The following is a 12,159-nucleotide window of genomic DNA, read 5'->3' on the forward strand; positions in this document are numbered from 1 at the left end:
GTGAAAGGGAGGTTGGGGGCTGGAGCAGAGGGGTTCAAAGACCAGTGAAGAGAAACAATGCTGCAAACACAAACTGCCTAGGATGCTTAATACAACCTCTGGAAAAGGTGGGTTGTGAAAAAGCACCTCTGAAAGTCACAGCTTGCTCAAGGATGAAGCCCACCACTTTTCCTCGCTATGGAGCCCAAAGCCCACGGCAGCCTGCTGGGTTTGGCTGTGGTGCTGCTGCAGAGTTTGATTCCAGCTCTTCTCAGACACAAGCCCAGCTGCCGTCATGCTCTGGCTGTGGGATTTTGCCTTCTTCCCAGTGTGCTCATGGAAACGCAGAGCCGTGGCCCTGGCAGGGGTAAGCTCTCCCTCCTCCTGCACGGGCACAGTGGTGGCTTTAGCATCAGGAGCTGAGGATGTGCCAGCACCACAGTGTGGGCAGCCACTTGGTGACCTTGTCCGTTCCTACCAGGATTTGCCCCTCCTCTGTGCTCTGTCGGGAGCATGAGTTTTGGGATTGGCTCCTTGGATGGTCCCCTGGGTTGTTTTGCTGGTCCCATGGATGTGCAGAGCCCAGGTACAATATGTCACCCATCCCTGTGCAGTGCCAGAGAGGTTGGTGAGCCCCTTGTGCCTGGGCAGGATATTTATGCCTGACCTGGTGCTGCAACTCTTTCCTGCTACTGGAGTAGACCAGGGAGACTAATGCTGTTGTGGTGGCAGCTGGGCACAGCCAAAGGTGACAACTGAGTTGGCACTAAGAGGGTCCAACCAGCAATGTGGCTGCAGAAGATGAAATCTAGGCTGCACCCAGGTGATGTTCCCATTTGCCTACCTTCACCTTTTCTTCTTCAAAGAGCAGGAGGAGGTAGGAGAGGACAAAGCAAGGTCCCTGGGAATAGGGACACCCCCCCCACACACACCTTTTCCACATCTAGCATGTCCTGGGAACATCAGTTCCCCAAAATGCCAGTTCTCTGGAGCAGATCTATGGCTGGAAGACATGTCCTCAGGAATGGCTGAGGGCTCTGGGTTTGTCTTGTTTGGATGGAGAAAAGGAGGCTCAGGGGTGACCTCATCGTTCTCTGCAGCTTCCTGAGGCGAGGACGTGGAGAGGGAGTTGCTGATCCCTTCTCCCTGGGATCCAGGGACAGGATGCCTGGGAATGGTTCAGAGCTGCATCATGGGAGGCTCAGACTTGACATTAGGAAGCACTTCTTTACTGAGAGGGTGGTCAAACACTGCAACAGGCTTCCTCAAGAGGTGGTTGATGCCCCAAGCCTCTTGGTGTTTGAGAGGCATTTGGACAATGCCCTTAATAACAAGCTTTAACTCTTGGTCAGCCCTGAAGTGGTCAGGCAGCTGGACTAGATGATCATTGTAGGTCCCTTCCACCTGAACTAGTCTACTCTAGTCTATGGGAGGAAAAGGAGACCTTGATGGGGGATGATCAGAGAACAGCAGATCTGTGGGAACTGGCTCACCTGTGGACTTCAGACACTTCTCAAGTTCTTGCTTACCTTCCTTGGCTGTCCCATAGCTTTTACTAGTGCTCTGCTGTAAGAAATATGCTTAATGCACAGGTCAGTGAGAACTGGAAATAAGGCAAGGAGAAGCTTTGGATGTATGGAGAACAGCGTTAGCATGAGCTCCAGCATCCAGCTATGTTTGGAGGTTGTTTTTTGTTGTGTTTTTTTTAAACTTTAATGATTAAGCTTAATTGAAAAAAAAGCCAGAGATGCTACTCCAGTACCTTTTATGGAGCTTGAACCTGCTGTATTTTTCATGGCCTTGTACACAGCAGCTCTGCAATGCCTGGCCCTTGATGCCACTTCTCTGCCCTGGGGCCACCTGGCACCAAGCTCCTCCACGCACCGAATCTCTGTGCACCCTGTTGTTTCTGCAAGGCCCAGCTGTGGGGTGAGGGGGTGAAGGAGGCTCTTTGGTGGCATCCATCTCCAAGACCTGCCTGTCCTCCTGCTTGGTGGCCAGAGGAGCCATGCGAGGAGAAGCCGCCAGGATGCAGGACCCGCCCAGTTCCCAGCACCAAGACCCAAGGTGATGGTGTTTGCCTTTCCAGTCTCCCCCTGCTGCCCGTGCTCCCTCTGTCAGGGACACAGCTTGAGCCACGAGTCCATCCCCACCCAGAGTCACAGGTGTAGCCTCTCCCTGGGACACGAAGCCAGGCAGAAAGCAAAGATTGGGGGCTTTGTTTTCAGCATCAGAAAAATGCCACCTGCCTGGCTGTAAAGTCCAGGCAGACCTGGATGGCCATGGGGAGGCAGGCAAGGTGCAGGGGAGTCCAGTCAGGGTCAGTGAAAGCATGGTATTGTCCAAACCACTGCCCCACAGCCCAGATGCCCTCTTGGGGGGTAAAACCGAGGACACCCTTCCTCCTGACAGACTCCTGGGCCACTCCCACAGCCCACCAGTCCCCAGCCTCAGCCACCTCCACCCCCCAGCAGTGCCTCTCTGCAGCAAAGCCCTGGCTACCCAGCATGCACGGCTCCGTGTCGAACCGCTCGGGGTTGCTGGGCAGTGAGGCCCACTCATCTCCACATCCCACTCCTCTCTCGTCGCTGGCCAGGCTCAGGAAGGGGTTGGCAGTGTCTGGGTCCAAGGTCACATTGGCTGGGGACAGAGGAGGAGAACCTGCTCATGACAGGCAGCCCCAGGGGTGCATCAGGGCTGCATCCACACCAGCAAGAGAAGGGACAGGGCTGTTTCATTTCAGTAGGCCAAGGGAAGTGATCATCCCCCTCTGCTCAGCGCTTATTAGACCACATCTAAAATACTGGTTTTGGGAGCCATGAAAACCTGCAACCCTCCCCTACACATCCCAAGCCCCTCAAGTCCCTGCCCAAAGATACCACTGGTACCCCAATATCTCCCATAATCCCCATTACCTCTGCCTCTCCTTGCAAGTCCTCCCTAGGATTCTCCCACCTCTCCACACAACAAACACTCCAGGTCACTCCAGGAAGCCAAGACCTCTCAGAACCATCTAGGAACCCCAAAGCCCCAGGACCCCCTAATGCCCCCCATCTACCCCAAAACCCTGACACCCCCAGGTCTCTTCTGTCTAGATCCCCCATGCACCTCAAGGTGTCTCTCAAGCCCGAGACACACGCACACTCTCCCCCATGCCCAGTGAATGCAGGCACCAAGAGGCCCAGTGCCCTCCACCCACCACTCCCCAGGGGACCCAGGCAGTCCTGGTGTCCCCCCACCCCATCCACGACACACAAGCCGTTGGTCTCCTGCTCTCCTCCTGTTCCTTGTGAGAAGCACCTGGATGTCTGTGATCCCCAGCAGAAACAACAAGCCCCAGATGGACAGTTTAGGAGCCTGCTTTTATTCAACCTACATTCGGGGGTGTCGTGGTTTAGCCGGCAGCTCAGCCCCACACAGTCGCTCGCTCACTCCCCCACCGGTAGATGGGGGAGAGAATCAGAAGGGTAACGCTCGTGGGTTGAGATAAGAACAGTTTAATAATTAAAATTAGAAGAAACAACAACAAAAATGCAATGTAAAGGAGAACAACGAGAGGCGCAAAGCCCCGGGGGAGGGAGAAGGGAACGAACCGCCGAAACAAACTGCACGCGCCGCAGCCGCCCGCCGCGCCGCCCCCGCGCTGCCACTGCCCCCCCTCAATATATTGGTCATGGTGTCACGTGGTATGGAATGAACCTGCCATTGGCCAGTCGGGGTCAGCCGCCCCCACCACGGCCCCGCCCCTCCCAGCCCCCCCTCCCCCGCCACGCGGCAGAGCGCGGGAAGCTGGAAAGGCAGCCGACCCCCACAGTGAGGAGAATTAACCCCTTCTCAGCCAAAACCAGCACAGGGGGGGAAACTGGGGGATCCCCAGTTCCCAGTGGAGGGGTCAGGGCAGGGGAGTGAGTATTGCTGGAGGCACAGGGGTGCAGTGTGGGGAGTCTTTGTGTCCCATGGGGTCCCCACAGTCTACGACATGTACTCTGGGGGCAGGGAGTTGTGGAAACCATAGGAGGAACCCAGTGTGGGGAAGGGATCTGGGGGCAATTTTGTCCCATAGAGGCGCTCATAAACGCTATCTGGGGATCCCACTATGGGGTGCAAAGCTTTTAAGTCCTCCTAAGTATTATTGGGGGTGTCAGGTGATCTCGCGGGGTCCTCAAGGCAGTTGGGGCCACACAAGCCAGGGGGTACAGTGAGGACACAAACCTGGAGGTCAGTATAGGCATGGGGGCAAGGTACCCTGGGTGATCCAGCACCGGGTGCCCGGCTGGTAGGCATGGATCAAGTGGGTGTCCTAATAGGTCTCATGACTGTACCCTCCTAGTAAAAGCAGCTCCCCCCCAGCACAGCTGCGCTCCCAACTACATGGGCATGGGGCAGGGGGATGAGGAGGACCCAGATATCCATCTTGGGGCTGTAGACCTCGAAGGCCAGCTGGTCCTTGTAACCAGTCTGCCCATCCTGCTGGCACAGCCCCCCGGCCACACAGAGCTGCCCACCTGCCTCCTCCATGATGTGTCCAGCTCTCTGACCATTCATGAAAGCCAGGAGCATGGCAGGCGCACCCAGGATGTAGCACAGCATGGCTGCCTGGCACTGGCACCCCACCTGACATGTAGAGGGCACCATCCAGGGCACAAGCCACATGCCCGCACAGAGCCATTGGCAGGGGCTGGCACCTCCTGGGCGAGGAGAGAGGGAGAGGATGAAGGGCAGGTTAGGCAGGTGTCATGGTTTAGCCGGCGGCTCAGCCCCACACAGTCGCTCGCTCACTCCCCCACCGGTGGGACAGGGGAGAGAATCAGAAGGGTAATGCTCGTGGGTTGGGATAAGAACAGTTTAATAATTAAAATTAAAAGAAACAACAACAAAAATGCAATGGAAAGGAGAACAACGAGAGGCGCAAAGCCCCGGGGAGGGAGGGGAATGACCTGCCGAAACAAACCGCACGTGACGCAGATGCTCACCGCCCGCCAACCCGACGCTGCACATGTCCCGAACCACAACTGCCCCCCCTTTAATATACTGGTCATGGTGTCACATGGTATGGAACGAACATCCCATTGGCCAGTCGGGGTCAGCTGCCCCCCCACCCCGCCACGCGGCAGAGCACGGGAAGCTGGAAAGGTAGCTGAGCCCCACACGGTGAGAACTAACCCCTTCTCAGCCAAAACCAGCACATTCTCCACCCCTTATTCCATACCATTTACACCATGCCCGGGTCCCATACCATCCAATACAACCTTACCAACCACCACCCCTCCCCTTCCCATCCTTTAACATAATACACAGACATCATTCCCTTAGTTCATGACCTTCCCTGTAAAATGTCCATTAAAATGTTCATTGAGTTCACCCAGTCCATGACTCTGGGCTCCATCTGTTGTATCAGTCTTTCAGGGTGGGAGAGATGGTGTGTGTGGCGTTGGGTTGCTGCATACCGAGTCAGCCATCGTTCCATCACTGCTGCACGGCTTGTTTCATAGTTTATCTTCCATGGGCTGGGAGGCTTGTACTCTGATATCATTGATACAACACAGAGGTGACACACAATATTATATAGCAGTTCACATTGTGCCGTTCAGTTCATTGACTGTTTTCACCCAAAATCAAATCCCCTTGAGGCACACATCGGATTTCTCCATCCTCCCGCATCACCCACCAAGTGCACCCAGGTCCTCGAGCAAAAGCAATCCCACGAATGGGTTTGCCTTTGCCGGAGGCAGGAAGAACCCAGACTGTTTTGCCCAGCATACTTTTTGTGTGCACTACAGGGACTCTATCCCCTTCCACAGTATGTAGGATTTCTGACTGGGCAGGGCCAGCTCGATTGGCAGATTCCCCTCGTGTTGACTAACCACGTGGCTTTTGCTAAATGTGTATCCCAGTGCTTGAATGTTCCACCCCCCATTGCTCTCAGTGTAGTTTTTAACAGTCCATTGTACCGTTCAATTTTCCCAGAGGCTGGTGCGTGATAGGGGATGTGATACACCCACTCAATGCCGTGCTCTTTGGCCCAGGTGTCTATGAGGCTATTTCAGAAATGAGTCCCCTTGTCTGACTCAATTCTCTCTGGGGTGCCATGTCGCCACAGGACTTGTTGTTCAAGACCCAGGATAGTGTTCCGGGCAGTGGCGTGGGGGACAGGATATGTTTCCAGCCAGCCGGTCGTCGTTTCTACCATTGTAAGCACATGGCGCTTGCCTTGGCGGGTCTGTGGGAGTGTGATATAGTCAATTTGCCAGGCCTCCCCATATTTATACTTCAGCCATCGTCCCCCACACCACAGAGGCTTTACCCGCTTCGCTTGCTTGATTGCAGCACATGTGTCACATTCATGGATAACCTGCGCAATTGTGTCCATGGTCAAGTCCACCCCTCGGTCACGAGCCCACCTGTATGTTGCATCTCTCCCTTGATGGCCTGAGGTGTCATCGGCCCACCGAGCTAGAAATAGTTCACCCTTATGTTGCCAGTCCAGATCCACCTCAGCCACTTCAATCTTGGCAGCCTGATCTACCTGCTGGTTGTTCCGATGTTCTTCAGTGGCCCGACTCTTGGGGACGTGAGCATCCACATGCCGTACCTTTACAACCAGTTTCTCTACCCGGGCAGCAATATCTTGCCACAATGCGGCAGCCCAGATGGGTTTGCCTCTGCGCTGCCAGTTGCTTTGCTTCCATTGCTGCAGCCAGCCCCACAAGGCATTTGCCACCATCCAGGAGTCAGTATAGAGATAGAGCACTGGCCACTTTTCCCATTCAGCGATGTCTAAGGCCAGCTGGATGGCCTTTACTTCTGCAAACTGGCTCGATTCACCTTCTCCTTCAGCAGTTTCTGCTACTTGTCGTGTAGGACTCCATACAGCAGCCTTCCATCTCCGGTGCTTTCCCACAAGGCAACAGGACCCATCAGTGAACAGGGCATATTGCTTCTCATCTTCTGGCAGTTTGTTATACAGTGGGGCTTCTTCAGCACGTGTCACCCCCTCCTCTGGTGATAATCCAAAGTCTTTGCCTTCTGGCCAGTCCATAATCACTTCCAAGATTCCTGGGCAACTGGGGTTTCCTACTCGAGCCCGCTGGGTGATCAGTGCAACCCATTTACTCCACGTAGCATCAGTTGCATGGTGTGTGGAGGGGACGTTCCCTCTGAACATCCAGCCCAGCACTGGCAGTCGGGGTGCCAGGATCAACTGTGCCTCAGTATCAACCACTTCTGAAGCAGCTCGAACCCCTTCATATGCTGCCAACATCTCTCTTTCAGTTGGAGTATAGCGGTCTTCGGACCCTCTGTATCCCCGACTCCAAAACCCTAGGGGTCGACCTCGGGTCTCCCCTGGTGCTTTCTGCCAGAGGCTCCAGGTAGGGCCATTCTCCCCGGCTGCAGTGTAGAGCACATTCTTTACATCTTGTCCTGCCCGGACTGGCCCAAGAGCTACTGCATGAACTATCTCCTGTTTAATCTGTTCAAAGGCTTGCCGTTGCTCAGGGCCCCATTTGAAATCATTCTTCTTCCTGGTCACTTGATAGAGAGGTCTTACGATCAGACTGTAATTTGGAATATGCATTCTCCAAAAACCCACAACGCCCAAGAAAGCTTGTGTTCCCTTTTTGCTGGTTGGTGGAGACATGGCTGCTATTTTGTTGATCACATCCATGGGGATCTGACAACGACCATCTTGCCATTTGATTCGTAAGAACTGGATCTCTTGTGTGGGTCCCTTAACTTTACTTTGTTTTATGGCAAAACCATACTTCAGAAGGATTTGGACTATTTCCTCTCCTTTCTCAAAACCTTCTTCTGCTGTGTATGGAGGCGACTGATACTGGCACAGGTTGATTCTCTGAGTCAGCTCCAGTACTTGTCCTGGGGGTTTGAGTGGCCACAGTGCCTGTCACTTTGCCTTTCAATCCAGATGCCTTCTCTTCCCCCTGGGAGCACTGAATACTGTTGAGCAGGGCTCAGTATGCATGGGCCAGGTCCCAGCACATTGCAGTTATCTGTGTCTCTCTGGAGTTCCCAGCATAACAACATACTTCCTCCAAATACTCTACTAGTTTTTCAGGATTCTGCACTTGTTTGGGGAGGAAACTCCAAAACACTGGGGCTGCCCACTGCCCTAGGTATTTGCCCACGCTATCCCACATGCCCTGCCACTCGTAACTATCAACCCTTGGGGCAGATTTCTGGGTGATATTCTTAAGTTGCTTAGTCAAAACCAAAACAACATGCCCCAAAAGTAACAGTAAGTGCACCTTAACCACCCAAGGATGTTCAAGATACAAAAAGGTTGTTGTAACAAAGGCACAGACATCATAGAACAAAGTTGCAAAGATACCATTCTGTATTTCCTCCATATAAAATATCTCAGCAGAGGAGGAGGTATAATTGCTAATTGCCTCAGCAAGGTGGGATCCAAAGTACAGTAAGGGTTTCAGCAAAAACCCCAAATACCAGATAAAGCTGGAAACCAGTGTTTGCATAACAAATCTCATAGGCAAAATGTTAATCACAGCAGAACACAGCAGACTCAACAAACCAACACCGATCTTTAACACCAACTGCAAAAAGGACAACATGGTGCTGTGACCAGCAGCTGTTGTTATCTCCAACCCTTGAGCCCCACGTTGGGCGCCAAAAAGACTGTCGTGGTTTAGTGGCAGCTCAGCCCCACACAGTCGCTCGCTCACTCCCCCACTGGTAGATGGGGGAGAGAATCAGAAGGGTAATGCTCGTGGGTTGGGATAAGAACAGTTTAATAATTAAAATTAAAAGAAACAACAACAAAAATGCAATGTAAAGGAGAACAACGAGAGGCACAAAGCCCCGGGGGGGGGGAGGGGGAGGAGGGGGAGGGGAATGAACCGCCGAAATAAACCGCATGCAACGCACTCACTGCCCGCCGACCTGACGCTGTGCCTCTTCCCAGCCACAAACTGCCCCCCCTCAATATACTGGTCACGGTGTCACATGGTATGGAATGAACCTGCCATTGGCCAGTCGGGGTCAGCCGCCCCTGCCATGGCCCTGCCCCTCCCAGCCCCCCGCCATGCGGCAGAGCGCGGGAAGCTGGAAAGGTAGCTGACCCCCACACGGTGAGGAGAATTAACCCCTTCTCAGCCAAAACCAGCACAGCAGGGCTGCCCCATAGTGACTGCCTGCCCAGGAGTTCCCCAGTGAGCCATGGCTCCATTGACCGCTCAGCAGTCACCAACACCCAGTGAGCCCCAGTGGGCCGCATTAGCTAACACATAATGGCTACGTTGAGGCCATGTGATGGATCATGAGGCTAATGATGACCAAAGGGTCATCACTGTTCAACATTTTGTAGAGCCCAAAAGACACCATTGGTCAACCCACAATGAACTCCCAATGGACAATATTGGTCAACACCAAACAGAGCACCCAATGAACATAGCTGGAAGAAGCTGAAATTATCTGTCTCATTGGTAGATGGCCAACAGATCCTCAGTGAATACTATTGGCCAAAACTTCATTCACCACACAATAGGCATCACTGGCCAACACCCAATGACTTCCAAGGGGCACGGTTGCTCAATGCCCAGTTGACCTCTCTCAAAGGCCACTGTACACCCAGTCTCCACCAAAGGCTCTGTAACCCAAAGACCACTCAATGGGCACCACTGGCCAATGCAAGGGGCTGCTGGGGCAGAGGAAAGCAGGTGTCCATGGGGAGGGGTCTCACCTCCAGATGCCATTGGTCAGGTCATAGCACTCCACGGTGTCTGTGCAGTAGAGCTCCCCTGAGCTGCTCCCCAGGGCATAGATGAAATCCCCAATTGCCACAGCAGCAAAGTAGCTCCACACACAGGTCATGCTGGCCAGGCGCTCCCAGGAATCGTCCATAGGCTGGTACCTGGGTTTGAAAGGTAAAAGGGCAAGAAAGTACCTGTTACCTACAGTGCTACGAGGTGATGTTGGCACTGATGAGGGCAACAACCAACCTACAACCAGCCAATCCCATAATGCCTCGGGGCCACATGGTTCCCTTCCACTGGAATACCCCCTCCTTCTGGGCAATACCAAACCCATAATGCCCTGAGGCATCTCCAGCTAAGACCCTCCCTGCCCGAACCTCAGAAAGCCTGTAACATCCCAGAGTGGAAGGGCACCTCCCAGTCCTACACCTAACCAGTCCCAGAATGCCTTAGGGCCACTTGACCAACTGCAGTGCCACAATGTTTTGGGTCCATGGGGCAGCTCTAGCTCCACCAACACCTCCTCTGACCCCATAACGTCCTGGTGCCACATGGCACCTCTAGGACCTCTGTAGCCCTCACCTGTAGACATTGGCCATGGTGTCATGGACCCCATAGTAGCGCTTTCCACCCAGGACATAGAGGATGTTGCCCACCACAGCTACAGCATGGCGGAAGTGTGGGCCGTCAGGAAAGTTCCCCAGTGGCCGCCACTCCACCTGCTTCACCAGCCCCACAGCACTGAGGTAGTGGTGGTCAAACCAGAGGTGTCAGCTGAGCTTCCAGGCAGCCAGGTTGGCCATCAGTTTTTCTCCACCACAAACCACCAGCACTTCTTGCAAGGAATGCACCCAGCATGGCAGCTGGGCCATGGGGGCCAAACTTGCTACCACAAGCTCACGGAGGACCTTTGGGTCAGCTGCTCCTGCAGTAACTGATGGGACCGTCTTCAGCTCCTGGCTGGACACGAGGGCAAAGCGAACAGATGACAGGACTTCCTTGGCTAGATCCTCTTGGACATCGCTGTTGGCCATAAGCCACCGGGATGCTGCTTCCAAAGCTTCCAATTCATGGAGGACATTGAGACCATCAGACCAGAGGAGGCAGATGAGAAAGTGGGCAGGAAGATCCAGGAAGGCCGGTGTGGCCACCACGCTGGGGAAGGTGGCCAAGATGTAGTCCTCTGCTATGCAGCCCACCTGAGCCAGCCCATAAGCCACAGCAAAGGCCAGCACGTCTAGGCCAGTTTCTGAGGGTCAGGCCATGGGTGAAGACATCCAGGCAGAGGGTGAGGAGCCCCCAGGCCTGGTAGCACAGGGAGGTCTCAGCTGCCTCCAGGACTGTGGGCCATGGCCCTGCCACAGCCCCCGTGTAGGCGAAGGAGAGGAGGCGCAGCTCGGCTGGAGACAGCCCCGTGGCCAGCGGGGCAGCAGGGTTGTGGGTGGTCTCCTGCATGGGGCAAGTGAAGAGGGCACGGAAGAAATCACAGGAGCAGCTCAGGGCCAGGCGCTGGACTAGGGGGAAGGAGGAAGAACAGTAGGGGCAGCAAGGGGACCCTTTGCAGCATGCAGCCCTCTGGGAACCCAGGTGTCCGTGTCCCCCCCCAAACCCCCAGCTCTCTTGAGTGGACCAGCTCTGCAGGCACTGCCACCTCCTCATCCCCCCCAGAGACTCAGCCCCCAGCATTCATGCCAGGGGACCCAGCTGTCCCAGTGTGCCCTGCCCCATCCCCAGCCCCTCCTGGGGGACCCCCATCCCGGCTCACCTGGGATGACCGCGTCCCCTGCCTGGAGCTGGAGGTCGCAGCCCAGGCCGCTGGCATGGAGTTGCTCCATGGCTTTTAGGGTCTCCCACTGCTCCTCCAGGGGCTTGGGACCCCCCTCCTGGGGGGTGTCACTCTCCAGCTGCGGGACACAGGCAGCCACCACCCGGGGGGCCCCCAAGGCCTGGGCAGCCTCTTCTACCTCCTTCTCCTGGCCATGGGGCACAGTCCCCCCATAGGTGAAGGCCATCACGGCCCACCAGCCCCATAGCGTGGCCCCGGGTGGCAGGGAGACATGGGGTGGGGGGCCCTGGCGCAGCTCTCTGGTCCTGCCCTCCAGGAAGCCGAGGAAGAAGGAGCTGATGGAGGCCAGGACCATGGCATGGGCCACATCACCCTCCGGGCCCACGGCCACATCCACCAGCTATCCTGCAGTGCGCAGGCGGTTGGCCGTGGCCAGGAAGTGTCCAGCGTGGGCCCCGTCCCGCAGGCTCCACCAGGCTGGGGCTGGCCCCTCTGCAACCCACATCTTGCCTGTGGGAACACACAGAGCGGGGGAGGGGTGTCAGGGTGCTGCCTCTGTATCCAGAGCCTCTGGCCCATGGCAGAAGTCTTGCCTGGGGACACAGGCGGGATCCTGCTACTGGCACTGCCCCATAGTGAAAGCCACTGGGTCAATCACCAAAGCCT

General features: G+C 55.3%; 1 protein-coding gene across 1 annotated transcript; it reads right to left on the reverse strand.

Annotated features, from left to right (window-relative positions):
- Positions 1 to 3,887: 3,887 nt before the first annotated feature.
- On the reverse strand, positions 3,888 to 11,998 carry KLHL33 (kelch like family member 33). Its single transcript, XM_075077946.1, is given in 8 exon segments — positions 3,888 to 4,215; positions 4,217 to 4,329; positions 4,332 to 4,588; positions 4,590 to 4,667; positions 9,695 to 9,865; positions 10,290 to 10,960; positions 10,962 to 11,221; positions 11,473 to 11,998. Coding segments are annotated over 8 exon segments (2,190 nt in total). The 3' UTR covers positions 3,888 to 4,101.
- Positions 11,999 to 12,159: the final 161 nt, after the last annotated feature.

Source organism: Phalacrocorax aristotelis, chromosome W (assembly GCF_949628215.1).
Source record: "Phalacrocorax aristotelis chromosome W, bGulAri2.1, whole genome shotgun sequence".
Taxonomy (NCBI): domain Eukaryota; kingdom Metazoa; phylum Chordata; class Aves; order Suliformes; family Phalacrocoracidae; genus Phalacrocorax; species Phalacrocorax aristotelis.